This window comes from Panthera tigris, chromosome E2 (assembly GCF_018350195.1).
Source record: "Panthera tigris isolate Pti1 chromosome E2, P.tigris_Pti1_mat1.1, whole genome shotgun sequence".
NCBI classification, from domain to species: domain Eukaryota; kingdom Metazoa; phylum Chordata; class Mammalia; order Carnivora; family Felidae; genus Panthera; species Panthera tigris.
Genome location: NC_056674.1, coordinates 832,374 through 851,940, shown reverse-complemented (window position 1 = coordinate 851,940; position 19,567 = coordinate 832,374). Strand labels below are relative to the sequence as shown.

At 42.3% G+C, this 19,567-nt stretch overlaps 1 protein-coding gene and 1 pseudogene across 1 annotated transcript in view; one reads left to right on the top strand and one right to left on the bottom strand.

Moving 5' to 3' along the window:
- Window positions 1-7,896: 7,896 nt before the first annotated feature.
- Window positions 7,897-19,567, bottom strand: part of LOC107180745 (zinc finger protein 345-like) — a 28,590-nt gene continuing 16,919 nt past the window's right edge. The window contains 3 exon segments of the mRNA XM_042969823.1: window positions 7,897-10,697; window positions 10,699-12,926; window positions 19,165-19,291. Coding sequence (XP_042825757.1) covers window positions 10,548-10,697; window positions 10,699-12,926; window positions 19,165-19,291 — 2,505 coding nt within the window. The 3' untranslated portion in view covers window positions 7,897-10,547.
- Window positions 16,325-17,110, top strand: LOC107180744 (annotated as a pseudogene).

The following is a 19,567-nucleotide window of genomic DNA, read 5'->3' as shown; positions in this document are numbered from 1 at the left end:
CCATCAAAATCCTTGAGGAGAAAGCAGGCAAAAACCTCTTTGACCTTGGCTGCAGCAACTTTTTACTCAACATGTCTCCAGAAGCAAGGAAAACAAAAGCAAAAATGAACTACTGAGACCTCATCAATATAAACAGCTTCTGCACAGCAAAGGAAACAATCAGCAAAACTAAAAGGCAACCGACAGAATGGAAGAAAATATGTGCAAACGACATATCAGATAAAGGGTTAGTATCCAAAATCTATAAAGAACTTACCAAACTCAACACCCAAAAAACAAATAACCCAGTGAAGAAATGGGCAAAAGACATGAATAGACACTTCTCCAAAGAAGACATCCAGGTGACTGACAGGTACATTAAAAAATGCTCAACATCACTCATCATCAGGGGAATACAAATCAAAACCACAATGAGATACCACCTCCCACCTGTCAGAATGGCTAACATTAACAACTCAAGCAACAACAGTGCATAAGAGACTAGAATGTGGATTCATTTCTGCTTGCTTGTTGATCCTTATATTCCTTTATGCTGGCCTCAAATTTGTCCAGCCCATGCTGGCAGACATTCACAAGCCCTGTCAAGCCTCTCTGAAGCGGCTCAACAGCTGGAAGAGCACCTCAAGTCTGAATGCATAAATTAATTTTGCTCTCTGAAGGATGGGTTTCTCATGAACCCCACTTCAAATTTCAGCATTTTGTATCATAAGCAACGCTGATTATTTATGCAGCCTGATTAAACCCTCACAAACACATCATCTGGCCTAAGAAAAGTTCTGAACATTTTGGTCTTTGCGGTGTCCTCAGATACCTGGCATGAAAACCCTTCACCTACTTTCTGGGCTTCTTTTCTTGCCCCTGTCTCCATCATACATTTTTCCACAGAGGCAATGATCTTTCTTCAGTTTTTTAAATTCCACATGCATCTCTCCAACTTAGAGTACTTCTGGCTTTCCTTCTCTCTGATTAAAACATTTGCCCCCACTATGCTTTGTAAATTTAAATATATCTATATATAGGTGTCTGCATAAATTTCAAATCAGAAGTGCTTTTCTACCCTAAACTCCTAAATCCTGAACATTCTGTGAAAGGATCTCAATTTAAAATGGAACCAGAAAATATGAAATGGAGACTCTTGCACACAGGCTCTCAGAAGAGTGGAACTTAAGAACTGAGAGACTGGGGCTCCTGGGGGGTGCAGTTAAGTATCTGACACTTGATCTCATCTCAGGTTGTGATCTCATGATTCATGAGTTCAATCCCCACATCAGGCTCTGCACTGATGGTGAGGAGCCTGCTTGGGATTCTGGGTTTCCTTCTCTCTGCCTGTACACCACTTGTGCTTTCTCTCTCTCTCTCCCTCAAAATAAATAAGTAAACATTAAAATATTAAACAAACAAACAAACCCGGGGCTCCTGGGTAACTCAGTCAGTTAAGCATCTGACTTGGGCTCAGGTCATGATCTCACGGTTCGCAAGTTCAAGCCCCACATCAGGCTCCGTGCTGACAGCTCAGAGCCTGGAGCCTGCTTTGGATTCTGTATCTCCTCTCTCTGCCCTTCCCCTGCTCATGCTCATGCTCTGTCTCTCTCTTTCTCTCTCTCAAAAACAAATAAACATTCAAAAAAATTATTAAAAAAACAAAAAACTGAGAGACTGATTTGCTGTAAACATTTGATTTACAGAAGACTTGTCACCTGACCAATGAACATCCCCCAAGAATCTCCATCCTCAAGACAATGAACTTCCTGCTTGGACTTGGGCTTGACTCCTCTATCTTTGCACTGCAAGCCCTAAATACAGCCTGCTTGAAACCCCCATTGGACTTGCCTGTATCTTTCTACATTATATGTGTTGAATTGCAATTTCTCTGTCATTCCTAAATAAAATAAATTTCTGGTAATTCAAGCTTGTTCCAGTTTACCTCCCTATTTAAGGTGACAATTCCCTATATTATACTATCATAAAATTTCCTGAATATCTCTAGTGAATAACAGTATTCAATTTTAGAAAATTCTTTAAAAATAATCAATAGCGTTCCTGTTTTCCATACACTATAAGCAAGCCAAAGCAGAGTTATTATCATTGTTACTCAATTTGAATCAAAATGTCCTGGAAGATTAAATGGTATACAATGAGAGCCTACAAATACATAAAGTTGACTAAATATATGATCGGATGTTTTAGAGAGGACTTCTAGCCCAGAAACTGCATTTGGAACATTTGGGGTTTTGCCCAGTGGGCAAAACAAAACAGAGACCTGGGTTTCACTGCCAAAGAGCCTGAAGGGATGACTGTCAGGGACCCTGAAGACACCCATGCAGAGGCATTCATCAGAGGTGTGGCTTCATAATCCCATAATCGGGTGTGTGAAAATATAAAATAGAAGGCGGAGTAAAAGGAAACAAACATTCACCAGAACAAGAATTGTGCTGAGGGCTCTAGCCTCATGGGAAGGTCTGGGGGAAAGGGTGTTGCTGTGAATTCGACGGCCTTGCTTCCTGTGCCTGTGTAGGTCAAAGATCATGGAGCCACATGGCCAACCATGAGGTTAGGACACATAACATTAACGAAGAACAACATGAATGTGTGTACTGGGATGGTCCATCTTTCTGGAATGTCTGAAAGACAGTATCTATGAATATTTTTCTGCAGTTGTTTTTCCTCTTTCTTGGTCCAGTCTACTTATAGCAGGAGAGGAATTTAGCAGGAGTTACAGGGCCCACCAGAGGAAAGAGCAGAATCCAAGGCACTTTGGAGACATCATTCCTTAGCTCCACCCATCTCAGAACACTGGGGCAAAGCTTACTGACCTGGAAGCCACTTGAAAGGATGTAGTGCTGAGACAGATCCTTCTGCCCCTCTGTGAAAATAAAGGACAAGTTTATGTCCAATGTCACCTAGAAAATATTTCCTTCCAACGCTGCCCTTGTCTGAAGGAACTCTTTAGAGAGAAGCCCCAAGGAGTTGGCAAAGACAAGTTGTTTAACCATATCTCTTAACAGATATTCTCCCCATCAGTACTATTCAGTCTCTTTGAGTCTCTTTTTAAAATATCTCTTTAAATGTTGTACACGTTAAAACAATTATAGTTTCACTCTCCCATCCAGTACATTTCTTGTTTCTACCTGTTAGTTCATAATTTGGGGAGCTTCCTGGGTATCATCTGAAACTGGCCCTTGTACACAGAAGACAGAGGCAGGCCGCTCCAGATTGCTAGGTGGCAGAATTAAGCAAGGAAACTTATGTGTGAGGCTTACCTTGGGTGACTGCAAGATAAACAGATCTCTGCATCTGCCTGCCGGAATCTTAAAATGTATATAGAAGCCTTCACTGGGTTCAGCTGCATATACCATCCGGATGGTATCAACAACACTTAGTATCACAAGGCTGTGTCCTCGGGCAGCTTCTAGTTCAGGGAAGGCAAGCAGAGTGGACATTCCCTGGATAGGGGAGGGGTTTGGAGCCTCTGACTGCCCAGGCCCATCTCTTCACTCAACCGATGGTGACTTCTTGATGACTTCCTCTAATACTACCATTTCTCATTCACATCTGAAATAATATATATCTGTCCCTGGTTCCTGATGCAAACCTTCTAAACCATTATAATTTTCTGGTGATAGTCACCTTTTCACCTCTCTGGCAAAACTGAGGCTTAACAGTGAATGCAGATGTATCACCTGGTGTAAAGCCCTCTACTTCTGCATCTTTGTAATTTTCAAAGGATTGAACAAATGAGTTATGTAATGAGGGAAATCCAAAATTACATTAATGCCTCGAAAGGGGCTCACAGCGAGATGGAACACAGGTAGGTGAGAAGGACATGTGACAACATGGGCTTGCGACTGGTATCTGAAGTGGGGGAGGGGCAGCAGTCTTGTAGGACTGAGCCCTCAACCTGTGAGATCCCCACTATCTCCAGGTAGATAGCGTCAGAACCAATTTCAATTGTAGGACACCCAGATGGTGTCAGAGACTTTCTTGGTGTGCACCCCCCACGCATACCCCCAGTACCACTGACACTGGACAAGAGTGCAGAACCTTCAGGCAGTAAGCACAGAACATTGAGTTCTAAGGTGTAAAAGAATTAAGTTGAACCCATGGCTACACTGGAAACTTGGCTACCAGGAAATTCTTCTTTCTAAAAAGCGTGTTGTTTATTTTTTTCTCACTCTTGAGAACTCCGAGGAAAATTACACTTAGAGGGAAGGAAATAATCAAGTGAGAATAGAAATACATGGAAAAGTGGAAGGAAAGCTATATAGCCTTGTGCTGTTTCATTGTTTCAAAAACGTTCACTCAACATCTTATCTGGTTCAGAGACTGGTCTAGATATGTTACACATCAGTAAAGAAAGAAATGTGTCTGCATTCAAAATTATTGAGGGGAGTGACCAATAAGTAGTGAAGACACTATTCTATATTATACTAAGTTATAAGGTGGCAGGTGCTGTGGAAATATGAAATAAGAGCATTACCAAGTAATGGCAAGGATGTGGATTCAGGAGGATTTCGATAGGAAATAGAGGGGTCAGGGTTGTTCTCATAGGGAGATATTTGACCACACAATTAAAGGAGGGAAAGGAGAGATTTGGATACTTGGGGAAGATGTTCCATGGAGAAGAAATAGCCAGTACAATGTCCCAGGACCAGGAGCTTGCCTGGAGTATAAGACAATTGATGTGATTGTTGTTTGAATTGGTTGGTAAATTTTAGTAAGCCAGACAGAAATCTCCCTACTGTGTGCACATTTCCGTAAGTACATCTACATGTCTCTACTACAGACCCCCTGGTTTCCAATCTTCTTCACTCTTCCTTCTTCACCAGGGTGGATCACTGGCTACTACCTGGAATCTACATATATTATCGGCTTGGGATAATGATTGTTCCACACAAAGTGGATGGCCAGACCAAAGCATAGGTAAAATGTTGCTTCTTCATTATCTTTCAGGGACACCTCGAATATGGCTGTGATGCAAGTACCATTGATTTTACTTGCAACCATAAACCAAAATGAGCCAAGCAGAACCCAAGCTCAAGCCCTTAACGCCCAGTACAGCCATTATAGTGAGCTATTGCCACATTGGTGGGTTCTCATGAAGCCCAGTTGTGTTCTCTAGATCTGATTTGGCTCAATCCTGACTGCACATTTCTACCTTCTAATTAAATACACCAGAGTCCTTTGACTTTATAATTTGGTTGGTCCAAGAGAACTCTCCTCATAGTGGGTTGTTCTGGATGCACAGATATTTAATACACCCTATTCACTGTTCAGTTATTTGGAGACAATGACTCAACAGGAATGGTGTCAAAATGATGTAGAAGTCTGTACTACAGACACATAGGCTTCCTCCAGAGCCCTGGGGGACTGTCTTGTGATTCTCTGGCTTGGACTCTTAAACCCCACACTGCATGTTTCCTACCAGGTGGTCTGCTGAATTTTGTGGCCCAGTGGACAGGACTGCTCCCACCACAGCCCAGATCTGCTGCACAGCTCTTTCCCACAGGACCCTGTCCATGGCCTCCATATCCTCTGGCATAGGACAAGTGTTTCTAGTTGAGGAAATGTTGCTTCTTAAAGACAAAGAAGCCTACCAGGTGCCATGCTCCACATTTTTGTAAGGAGAGCCAAGAGACAAATATCAGAATGGCTAACACTAAAAAGATCGATTACAGCAAGGGTTGGTGAGCATCTAAAGAAACTGAAATTCATAGGCTACTGTTTGGCAGGAAGCTAGGCATGCGCAACAGGAGGACGGACCTTAGATGTCCTGATGGAGAGCCCCAACCGAAGGCCACCTGGGGGGAAGGGGAGCTTTGTCTCCCCTGGAGTGTACTTTAGTAACACTTTGCTCAGCTTTACGTTCATTTTGCTGTCCTGTAATTTTTTCCTGTGGCAGCGAGAACTGAGGCTTCTTTCCTTTTCCATCAAATTCTCAGTAATACTAGTGGTGATGTAGAACCCTGTAACCAAGATGGAAAGCAGTTTGGCCATTCCCCCTCTCCCCTCCCCCCTTCCTCCTCTTCTTGTGAACTCCTTTGGGTCAGACACCAGATCTTAAAAATTGAAGCAAAAATGAATGCTAATACCGGTTTGGTACTTTGGCAGCCATTATCTCCTCTTTCTCATAATGGCCATGTAAGGTAGGCGGGGCATAGGTTATAACCTCCACCATGCAGATGAGAGGCTATCACACAGCGGGAAGCAGCAGGGCAGGGAGGGCCTGGGGCTTCTGCCACCTGATTCTATCCCTGTTCCACTACCCCTTGCAGTCTCCCTTGTGCTCTTCTGATTTCCCAAACCCTAAGGCAAGCGATGGCCAATATTTGTCGATTTTATAACCTCCAACTTTACCCCCTGGCTGTAATCCTGCTGCCGTAGTGGCCTGGTGTTCGCCTGCTGGTACAACTTTGTTCTCTATGTCCCATGTCGGTGTTACAGGCTCCGAGAAGCAAGAGGATAACCGATGGCGGACCCTCAGAAGCAGCTGCCGGCAGGCCTTCATTGGGCCAGGTGTGTGTGTCAAGGTCACACAGCTAGGGAGACAGAGGCTGCATTGGGACCTGGCTCTTTCCAGAGCTCAGTATTTCCTCCTATGGGAAAAGCAGAGATGCAGCAAGGGAGAGAGATGATGCTTAGGGAGGTGAGCCCTTACCTAGCAAGACCAGGAGTCCAAAGGTCTCCAGCATCACCTCCAGGTACTAGATTCTCTGGGCTGTGCCCAGCCCACCAGAGTGAAGGTCATAAACACCTGAAAGTCAAACTAAGGCATCATATTGACCTTCGGGTTGGTGAGTGGGATCAGAGCTTATCACTCCATTGCTGATAAAGATAGAGAGACCCAACCGTGAATCACCAAGGTGTCTTAAGGTTTGAGCTCTGTGCTGGGCTCAAGGAGGAGGCTAATGCAGTCGTGTACATAATGCTACTGTCACTGAGAGAAAAGCCCTCCCTGGGGAAGGCCACTGGAGATGAAAATGGCCTCCCCATGAGGACAGTGGGGGCAGAGGACAAGTGGGAAAACAGTCATGACCATTCCAAGGAGAACAGCAGCAGCAACAGCACCTCCTTGGTCCTTGCTATGCACCTGCCCTGGGCTGAGGGCTTCATGAACTGTGGTACAGGGGTTACACACACCCAGGGCTGGAGCTAGTTGTTCAGGTTTGAATCCAGTCTCTCAAATCCAACACTTGTCTGTTATATGACCTTGAGGAACCAACTCCATCTTTCCAACCCTGGACTTCTCTGGAAATACAAAAATCATTCTCACCTCCTCAGGCTGCCATAATTAGAGATGCTCACAATGCAAGCCCGCGAGTCCTGACACTGATAAATGCTCAGGGTGCGAGTCTTAGTAATTCTCACAGGGGCCAAGGTAAGCACCATCACTGCCTCCCTGTCAGTCAGGGAGCTGAGACTCCGGGAGCAATAACAAGTTGCCCAGATTCCCAGTTGAAGCCCCGCTTCCCCTGCAGGCAGGTTAGCAGGTACTGGAAGGCCCCATTTCTTTCTCAAACACACCAAGGGATAGAGGGCTGTTGGGGCACTGGGGAAACATTGCCTGGCCCAGGGGTGCCACTGCAGGCAGAAGTTGGAGTTGCTCAGGCCTAGATAGGCCACAGGTGCCATTGCACAGCAAATGACCCCCAAACGCTCAGGAGCAGCCTACACCTTACACGCCTTTTACACAAGAGGAACCTGAGGCCCACAGAAGATGGGAATGTGTCCTGGGGATCTGGGATTCAAACCCAGGGCTTAGGGATCCTGATCAGTGCCTTTCTCTCTGTTGGGCTTTAGCACTCAAAAAATACCTTCTCCATCCTGAGTCCACCTGGTGCCCTGAGAGTCCTGCTCCAACCTACCAACCTCCATAATGACAGACCAGGAAAATGGGTGGACACTACAAAGCAAGGCTTTATTGTATTATTAAATGTCTGGACTTTAGAAAGTGAAGGAGAATATATTAGTGTAGATTAAAAGTGTTTATGTGTGTCCATTATGCATAGCGTTAAAAAACTGAAAACAATGAGAACATATACTTTCAGTATTAAAAATAATTATCCCACAAAGTAAAAGTCACAGAATGAAATTCCAACATACATCTGTTGTTTCACATCCTTTTGTAAAAGGAAAATAACCAAAGTTCATAGAATAGGCAGAAGATATGAACAGTTTAGCAAAAATATAGATAGCAAATACACATCAGAAAAAAATGCTCATCATGACTCCTCAGGAAAATGCAGTTAAAACACTGAGACTGCACTATAAACTTATAAAAAGGATTAAAATTAAGAATGACCAAACCAAACAATTCACTAGGATGTGGAGGAAATGGAACTCTCATACACTGCTGGTAAGAGTACAAAAAGGTATATACCATTTACATCACAATATGCTAAATTCTTTACGTTAACCATTTACCCTATGACTCAGACTTTCCACTCTGAGTTACAGACAAAAAATAAGTGAAACACATATCCATATAAATAATTACACATGAATGTTTATACTAACTTTATTTTCCATATGCAAAAATTAGAAATACCCAAATGCCTGTAAACAAATTAATGGGTAAACTAAGAGTGGTATAACTCAAAAGAATATTTCTCAGCCAAAAAAAAAAAAAAAAAAAAATCACCTACTTATATATCATTGATGCATCTACAATTATTTATGCAACACAAAAGTAGGAAAAAAGGGGGGGGGGGCACCCGGGTGGCTCAGCTGGTTAAGCATACAACTTGATTTTGGCTCAGGTCATGACCTCATGGTTTGTGAGTTCAAGCCCTACATCATGCTCTGCGCTGCCAGGGCAGCGCCTGCGTGAGTTTCTCTCCCTCCCTTGCTCTCTTTCAAAATAAATAAAATTTTAAAAACTTAAAAAAAAAAAAAAACTTTGATTCCCACTATATAAATCATAGAAAATAGAGGGTTTTTTTTTAATGGAAAGTAAATCAATGGTTACTTGGAGTGCTGTGAAGGCAGATAAAGGACATGAGGTAAATATACAATGACCGATATGATCACTATAAGACCACGATGTTTTCTGAGGTTTGTAAGTATGTCAAAACTTACTAAAGACTACATTTCCAATATGTACAGTTTATTACATGTAATTATACCTTAATAAACCTTTCTTAAATAATTCAAGATAAAAAATCTGTTTGTCCAACTCTTTTTGGAAAATAGGTTTTGCAACCCTACATTCAACACACATTCTCACCCCGCGGAGGCTAGTTTTGCTGTGAAAGCAAATATAGCGATCAACAAAGGACTCTCCATGAGAGTCAAGAGGACTGCTGGCTGGGTCACAAAAGCCGCATCCCCGGACTACAGATCCCCCTTTTCTCGATCTGTTTTCCTGCCTGTGCAGCAGTGGTCTTGAGATGAACATCACTAAGAGGCTGCAGGAATCCACAAAACCTTTCAATTATTTCCAATGGCAACGATGTAAGCTACACTAGATCCATCCACCCGGAGGTCCATGGACTTGCGCACACCCCAGCTCTGCACAGCCTCTGCTGCAGGAGTATATGTGGGCACACTTTTAGAAGAGGCACATTTTGTCTAGTTGGCTGCAGTCTCCTCCACTCCCTGTTAAGTCAGTGTTTCTATAGCAGTTCTGGTCTCCCCTGAACCTTATGGCCTTACAATCAATAACAAAACACAGGATATCAGGACACATGGCTCTTTGCAGGACCTGGGAAAGAGGTGTCCCTCAACAGTGCTGACATCCCCAGTGCTATCCCCTGTGAACGATGAAAAAAAAAAAAAATCATGCTGCTCGCAGAAGCACCTGAGGTTCTCACACCTGCCCCTCCTCAGGGTGATCTCTATGCAGTCTTTCCTAGGAGGTCACGGGCAGTGCAAATTTGGCAAAAACTGGTAAGCTCATTTCTGCCACCATACTGTCCCCTTGAGGCACAGAAATTTGAGACCCTCCCCAATGAAAGCTGTTCACCCCTTCATGTTTGTAGATCGCAAAATGTTTATAAACCACCACACATGGTAGATAAAACACACAAGATCGAAAAGGACTTAAACACGGACTTTGTTACTGCACAAACCAAAGCAACAGGGGCTAGCAGTTCTTGAGTGAGTGGCTTGGAAGCTGGAAAAATTAATCACAAATGTCTCTGGAGACCATGTCCCTGCAAATGCTCATCCTTCTCTGCAAGCTGCCAGCTGAACTGATTTGATGTTCTCTAGGACAACATTGGCCAGGTCTATGCCAATTAGTCAGAAAGAAGGAAATGTGGGTCCCCCAGAGACTCAGGTTACTCCTAATTTCCTCCAGCAATGAGAACAGAGGTCAGCTTCCCTGAGCACAGCGGGGTGATGACTGATGCATGATGTAGAGACTTGCCAGGGGAGGAGTAAATAGCTTTGGCCACAGACTAGCAGTGAAATGTATCTGGAGAAAGCCCTCAGCAGTTTAGAAACTGCAACATAGCCACACATGCTTCAGCCACATAGCTGAAACTTATGAGAAACCTCTCTACTATTGGCATTTAGATGCAGTAGATTGAATTCAGGCAAATGGTGCCTTACAAAGAGTTGCCTCTGGTATCATTACACCGAACAAGGAACTGTATGCTTCTTACCCATCTAAGGCCTTTCTCCAGTGTGAACCCTCTGGTGCTGAGAAAGGTTTGATTTTCGGCTAAAAGATTTCCCACATTCATTGCAATCATAAGGCCTCTCTCCTGTGTGAACTCTCTGATGATAATGGAGGGTAGAACGAGAAGTAAAAGATTTCCCACATTCACTGCACTCAAAAGGCCTTTCTCCTGTGTGAACTCTCCGGTGAATAATGAGGTGAATTCTTTGGGTAAAGGATTTTCCACATTCACTGCACTCATGAGGCCTTTCTCCTGTGTGAACCCTGCGATGTCGAATCAGTATGGAGCTATTGGTAAAAGATTTCCCACATTCACTACACTCATAAGGCCTTTCTCCAGTGTGAACTCTCTGATGATAACCAAGGGCAGAGACGGAAGTAAAAGATTTCCCACATTCACTGCACTCGTAAGGCCTTTCTCCAGTGTGGACTCTCCGATGTTTAGAGAGATATGAGTTCTGACTAAAGGATCTCCCACAGTCACTACATTCGTAAGGCTTTTCTCCAGTGTGAACTCTCTGGTGTTGATTCAATTGGGAACTATCCCTAAAAGATTTCCCACATTCACTGCAGTCAAAAGGCCTTTCTCCTGTGTGAACTCTCTGATGACAACGGAGAGCAGAGGCAGAGGTAAAAGACTTCTCACATTCTTTGCACTCGTAAGGCCTTTCTCCAATGTGAACTTTTTGATGATAACGGAGGGCAGAGCCAGAGGTAAAGGATTTTCCACATTCCTTGCACTCATAAGGCCTTTCTCCTGTGTGAACTCTCTGGTGTATATTGAGGTGATTTCTTTGGGTAAAGGATTTCCCACATTCATTGCACTCGTAAGGCCTTTCTCCCGTGTGAACTCTACGGTGTCGAATAAGTATCGGTCCATTGGTAAAAGATTTCCCACATTCACTACACTCATAAGGTTTTTCTCCAGTGTGAACTCTCTGATGATAACAGAGGGCAGAGCCAGAGGTAAAGGATTTTCCACATTCACTACATTCATAAGGCCTTTCTCCCGTGTGAACTCTCTGGTGTTGAGAGAGGTAAGATTTGTGGCTAAATGATTTCCCACATTCACTGCATTCGTAAGGCCTTTCTCCTGTGTGAACTCTTCGGTGTATAATGAGGTGATTTATTTGGGTAAAAGATTTCCCACAATCATTACACTCATATGGCCTTTCTCCTGTGTGAATTCTCTGATGGTAACGGAGGCCAGAGCTAGACGTAAAAGACTTTCCACATTCACTACATTTATAAGGTTTTTCTCCAGTATGAATTCTCTGATGATAACGGAGGGCAGAGCTAGAAGTAAAAGATTTCCCACATTCACTACATTCATAAGGCCTTTCTCCTGTGTGTACTCTCCAGTGTTCAATGAGATCGGATTTTCGTCGAAACGATTTCTCACATTCAGTGCACTCATAACTCATTTCTCCAGTGTGAATTGTACGTTGTCGAATAATGATGGAGCTCTGACTAACAGATTGAGCACAGCCACGACACACGTAACAATTTTCTCCAGTGTGACTTCTCTGAGGATAAGGGAGGACAAATTTTTGGCTAAAAGATTTCCCACATTTGCTGCACTTGTACTGCCTTGGTCCAGTATGAATTCTTCGATGTTGACTGAGGGTTGAGCTTCCCGTAAATGATTTACCACAGTCACTACACACATGAAGCTTGTCACCAGTGTGGATTCTCTGGTGAATAGCAAGTGAAGATCTGTACCTGAATGTTTTCCCACACTCAGGGCACACAAAACACTGTCTTCCAGTGTGGATACCCTGGTCTTGAACAAGTGTGTGTTTGGGACCAAAGGCTTTACTGCATTCTTCCCAGGTGTAATGACTTTCTTTGCTTTGAAAAGTCATTCCACACTTGGTGATTCTATTCTCTCCAGTATGAGCTGCCTGTTGTTGGAGATGTTCTGAGGTGGTCAGGAAGTCCTTCTCAACCTCCTTATAGGTAAAGGGCTTTTCTGAATCATGGAAATTGCTGCTCTTCACAAATGGGGCCCTGTCCACACTGCTGCTGAAGGATTTTTCTCTCATGTGCTGCTTCTCATGCTCTTGAAGGTTTGCACTGCAATAGATTTGTTTCACACATGCCCCATACTTGAATAGTTTCTGGCTACTTGGCTTCTCCTGGTGCTCAGCCAAGTGGAAAACGTCTCTCAAGACCGGACCACACATCTCACAGGGATGGGTCTTCTGGGAAGACAGAGCTGCCTTGGGCGTGCTGGCCTGTGACACACCTACAGAAATGCTCTGTTCAAGGGGTGCCTCCGCATCTTCTGCCCCACAGCAGCAACCTGAACGCAAAGAAACACTAGTGAAATACACGCTGACTTTATTGGAAGAGGGCAACCCAATTACAAATATGCAAATAAAAACCAAAAGAGAGCAAGGTCTGGTATAATGATAAAGTAATTTATCAAGAGGATAGAATAATTAATTACAAGTATATAGGTGCCCAATATCCAAGCACTTAAATATATTAAGCAAATACAGATCAGAAGGCAGAAATAGACAGCAATGCTGTAATAGTAGGGGACTTCAATATCCTATTATCAACAATCAACAGACTATGCAGACAGAAAATCTGTAAGGAAATGTTGGATTTGAATTGCACTTGATACCAAAGAGACCTAACAGACGTACACAGAAGATGCCATCCAACTGCAGCAATAAACTGTATATTCTTCTTTTTTTTTAAATTTTAAATGTTTTTTTTAATTTATTTTTAAGACACAGCATGAGCGGGGATGGGGCAGAGAGAGAGGGAGACACAGAATCAGAAGCAGGCTCCAGGCTCTGAGCTGTCAGCACAGAGCCTGATGTGGGGCATGAACTCACGAACCGCGAGATCATGACCTGAGCCGAAGTTTGACACTCAACCGACTAAGCCACCCGGGCGCCCCAACTGTATATTCTTGTTAAGTACACATGGAACATGTCTAGGACTCTCTCACATGTAGATCACAAAAAAATTCTTAACACTTAAGAAGACTGAAAACATACCAGGGATCTTTTTCAACTATGTGGTATGAAACTAGAAATCATTAATAGAAGGAAAGCTGGAAAATATCACAAATATGTGGAACTTAAACAACATTATCCTGAACAATGGGTCAAAGAAGAAATCAAGAACTATATTCAAACAAATGAAAATAGAAACACAATACATTAAAACTTACAGAATGTAAGAAAATCAGTTATAAGAAGGAATAAAAATTATAGTAGAAATAATTGAAACAGAAACTAGAAAAACAGAAAGACCAATGAAGCTAACAGTTGGGTTTTTGAGATGATAAACAATTTGACAAACCATTAGTTAGACCAAGAAAAATGTGAGAAGACACAAAACCAGAAATGAAAGTGGAAACATCACAAGTGATACTGCAGGAATATAATCAAACAAAAGAGACTACTGTGAACAATTACATGACAACAAATTGGCTAACCTAGAAGAAACAGATAAATTCACAGAAACATACAACCTGACAATACTAAATACTGAAAAAATAGAAAATCTGAACAGACTCGTAACTGGTAAGGAGAGTCAATCAGTAATAAAAAATCTTCCAACAGGGGACATGGGTGGCTCAGTCAGTTAATCTTCTGACTCTTAATTTTGGCTCAGGTCATGATCTCACGGTTCGTGGGCTCAAGCCCTGCATCGGACTCTGTGTTGACAGCACAGAGCCTGTTTGGGATTCTCGGTCTCCCTCTCTGCCACTCTCCCGCTTGCTCTCTCTCAAAAATAAATAAACATTAAAAAAAAAATCTCCCAGGGGTGCCTGGGTGATCAGTCAGTTAAGCTTCTGACTCTTGATTTTGGATCAGGTCATGATCTCACACTTCATGAGTTCAAGCCCCACACTGGGTTCTGCACTGGCAGCACACAGCCTGCTTGGGATTCTCTCTCTCCCCCTTTCTCTGCCCCTCCCCTGCTCATGCTCTTTCTGTGTGTCTCAAAATAAATAAATAAACTTAAAAAAAAAAAATCTCCTAACAAAGAAAAGCCCAGAACCAGACAGAATCACTGGAAATTCCACTACATATTTAAAGAATCAACGCCATCCTTCTTAAAGTCTTCCAAAAAACTGAAGGAACACTTCTAAAATCATTTTATGAGGCCAGTATTACCTCAAAGGTAGTACAAGAGAAGAAAAGTACAGGCCAATATCCCCAATGAACATGAATGCAAAACTCTTCAAAAAAAGAAAAAAAAATACTTGCAAACCAAATCCAAATCCAAAAGCACATTACAAGGATCATACACTACAATCAATCAGGATTTATCCCTGGGATCCAAGGATAGTTCAATATGTGCATATCAATAAATGCAATACACCACCTTAATGGAATAAGAGTTTAAAAGGTAAAAATCACAGGGGCGCCTGGGTGGCGCAGTCGGTTAAGCGTCCGACTTCAGCCAGGTCATGATCTCGCGGGTCCGTGAGTTCGAGCCCCGCGTCAGGCTCTGGGCTGATGGCTCGGAGCCTGGAGCCTGTTTCCGATTCTGTGTCTCCCTCTCTCTCTGTCCCTCCCCCGTTCATGCTCTGTCTCTCTCTGTCCCAAAAATAAATTAAAAACGTTGAAAAAAAAAAAATTTAAAAAGGTAAAAATCATATAATCACATCAATAGATGTAGTAAGTTTATTTATTTTGAGAGAGTGTGAGTGGGGGAGGAGGAGGGAGGGGAGGGAAGGAGGGAGGGAGGGAAGGAGGGAGGGAGGGAAGGAGGGAGGGAGGGAGGAAGGGAGGGAGAGAGGGAGACAGGGAGAGAGGGAGAGAGGGAGACAGGGAGAGAGGGAGAGAGGGAGAGAGGGAGAAGGAGAATGAATCCCAAGCAGGCTCTGCACTGTCTGTGCAGAGCCTGATGCAAGGCCCAATCCCACAAACCATGAGATCACAACCTGAGCAGAAATCAAGAGATGGACATTCAACTGACTGAGCCACCCAGGTGCCCCACCTTCACTTTTATTCAACCTAGAACTAGAAATTCTAGCCCCAAGTAATTAAGGAAAAAAAATAAAAGGCATCCAAATCGGAATGAAAGTAAAATGGTCTGTTTGCAGGTGATACAACCTAACATACAGAAAATCAAAGAATACACCAAAACACTGTTAGAAGCAATTAATGAATTCAGTAAGGTTGTAGAACTAAAAAAAAAATCAACATACAAAACTAAATTGTATTTATATACACCAATAATAAACTACCTGGGGAAAAAAACTGAGAAAACAATCCCACTTAAAATAGCATCAAAAAGAAAACAATATTCAAAATAAATTTAACATAGAAGGTGAAAGATCTGTATCTTGAAAATTATAAGAAATTGATGAAAAAAATTGAAGACACAAATGGAAAAACATCCTGTGTTCTCAGACTGGAAGAATTAATAGTTAAAATGTCCATTTTACCACAGCAATCTACCTAAAGCAATCTACAGATTTAATGCAATCCATAACAAAATCCAATGACATTTTTCACAGAAATAGAAAAAACAATTGTAAAATTCATATGGAACCACAGAAAACTCCAAACAGCCAAAGCAATCTTGAGAAAAAAGAGCAAAGCTGGAGACATCACACTTCTTGATTTCAAAATATTCCAAAGCTATAGTAATTAAAACAGTATGGTACTAGCATAAAAACAGACCAATGAAACAGAATAGAGAGCCCAGAGATAAACCTTTGCACACATGGGTCAACTAATCTTTGATAAAGACACCAAGTATGCATAATGAGGAAAGGACAGTCTCTTCAATAAATGGATATCCACATGGAAAAAGAAAAAAGACCTCCACCTTGGGTCTTAAAAAATAAGATGGGAGGCATGGGGAGACTTTGGCCAAGCCTGCCAGCTGGTTTGAGAAGCCAGACTAGCTGTCGGTGAATGTGGACATTGCGGGCTTTTGTCCACTCCCCACCCCAAGTTCTCCATATGTAATTTGGGTGCCAGCAGCACTGTGATGAGGCCAAGGCTGTGGATATTCCCTACATGGATATTGAGGCACTGAAGAAACTCAACAAGAATAAAAAAATCAGTCAAGAAGCTGGCCAAGAACTATGATGCCTTTCTGCTTTCAGAATCTCTGATCAAGCAGATTCCACAAATCCTCGGCCCAGGCCTGAATAAGGCTGATAAGTTCCCTTCCTTGCTGACCCATAATGAGAACACGTGGCCTATGTGGATGAAGTTCACAATCAAATTCCAGATGAAGAAAATGCTGTGTCGGGCAGTGGCCATTGGCCATGTGAAGATGACAGATGAGGACCTTGTGGACAACATCTACTTAGCTGTCAATTTCCTGTTGTCAGTGCTCAAGAAGAATTGGCAGAACACCTGGGTTTTGCATGTTAAGAGCACCATGGGCAAGCCCCAGTGCCTATCTATACTAAGGCACAGCTTAATAAACCCTAAGGCTACCAAATACAACAACAACAAAAACACTGGACCTGTATTTTACACCACTCGCAAAAATTAACTTGAATTGGATTTTTTTAAAAACTTAAAACATAAGACCTAAAATTATAGAAGCTTTAGAAGAAAACATACAGAAAAAGCTCCTTGACATTTGTGTTGCCAATGATTTTTTGGATAGGACACCAACAGCAAAGGCAACAAAAGCAAAAATAAATAAGTGGAACTGTATCAAACCAAAAACTTCTTCATAGCAATGGAAATAATCAACAGAATGAAAAGACAACCTAAGAAATAAGAGAAAATATCTGCCAAGAGATTAATATCCAGAATATACAAAGAACTCATAAAACTCAACAACAAAACCCAAATAACCCAATTAAAAAGGAGCAAAGGACCTGAATAAACATCTATCCAAAGACATATAAATGGCCCACAGGTACATGAAAAGGTGCTCAACATCACTAACATCAGAAAAATGCAAATCTTAGTTACAATGAAAAATCACCTCACACCTATTAGGGTAGCTCTTATCAAAATGTAAGAGAGAACAAGTGTTGGTAAGGAATGTGGAAAAAAAGGAAATCATCACAGTTGGTAAGATAAATTGGTACACACATCGGTACAGAATGGAAGAGCTTTCAAAAATTAAAAATAGCAGCACCAGGGGCGCCTGGGTGGCTCAGTCCGTTAAGTGTCCAACTTTGGCTAGGTCATGATCTCAAGGTTCATGGGTACGAGCTCTGCATCCAGGCACAGAGCCTGGAGCCTGTTGCAGATTCTGTGTCTCCCTCTCTCTTTGCCCCTCCCTTGCTAGCACACTCTCTCTCAAAAATAAATAAAAACGTTAAAAAAAAATTACAAAAAAAATAGCAGTGCCTGTTTCAGTTAGAAGACCATGAGATTCTTGATCTCAGGGTTGTGAGTTCAAGCCTCACTTTGGGTGTAGAGATTACTTTAAAAAATAAAACCTTAAAAAAACTGAGTATCTCAAAGAGGTATTTGTACTCCTGTATTTATTGCAGCACTGTTCACAACAGCCAAGGTATGAGAACAAGGTAAGTATCTATGGATGAATGGATAAATAAACCCTGGTGTATATATATACAATGGAGTATTGTTCAGCCATAAAAAAGGAAATCATGCATTTATGACAACATGAATGAACTTGGAGAGCATAATGCAAAGTGAAATAAGTCAGACAGAGAAAGACAAATACTATATGGTATCACTTCTATGTGGAATCAAAAAAAGAAAGGAAGGAAGGAAGGAAGGAAGGAAACAAAGAGTAGAATGCCAGGGGCTGGAGGCTATGGGAAACAGGGAGATGTTGGTCTGTTACAAACTGATCAAGTTCTGTGAATCTAATATGCACCGCGGTGATTATCACTAATAATGCTGTGTTGTGCACTTGAATTCGCTAAGAGAATAGATCTTAAGGGTTCTTATACTCAGAAAAAATATGTAAAGTGATGATATGAAATCAATTGTAGTAACCATTTCATAATATACATGAATATCAAGGTCATAACACTATACATTATAAATATAAATATATACAAAATTATTGGTCAATGATACTTCAATAAAGCTGGCAAACAAGAAAAAGAAAAAAGAAGTCTGAACACTATAAATAGAACTCAATAAAGCTGGCAAACAAGAAAAAGAAAAAAGAAGTCTGAACACTATAAATAGAACACTATAAATAGAACACTATAAATATAAATAAATAGAACTATAAATATAAATATATAAATATAAATAAATAAACAGAAGAGCCATGGACCTAGAGAGATGAACTGGCCAGGGAGAGGACAAACAAGATGCCATCCATTAGCCTTACTGCACAACTACTGAAATCAAATCCTTCTTGTAAAAGTTCAGTAGGGACAGTGCTGGGACTGTGGGGAGAGAAGAGGGCAGTGCAAAAACACAGCCCTACCTAAGACAGCAACTATCCAGGAAACGGGGAAAGCCATCTGTACCTATGGTCTATATGTTGAAAAGGACAGAGAAGACCCCGGGGGCAAGAGGGACAAGAAAAAAAAAAAAAAGGGAAAAGAGGGTTATGGATGGTGAAGTGCAAAACCTAGTCCACATCACTGGGGAGGGTCTTACCCAGTGAGGATATAAGTGCAAAGGTCTCCAGCATCACATCGTGGTACAAGCGTTTCTGAGCCTCATCAAGGAGCTTCCACTCCTCCTGGGAGAAGTACACGGCGACATCCTCAAAGGTCACACCACCCTGTCAAGAACAGGACAGATGAAACCATGAACATTCTTTCTCTGAGAACCCACAATCCACCTCCTACACATCTACTCCACATCCATCCTCCTCCAGAACTCCCCACCCTAGAGGAGGTCCCGGGCCCCAGTGCCACTGACAGCGGTTCTCAGCAACAACAAGCAGCAGTGCACATGATGTCAAGGAAGCTCTGGGACTGGCCCTCAGGGCCCCATCCCTCTTACCAAGCGTTTCTCCTACATCTCACAGATCATACATACAAGATACGGCCACTTG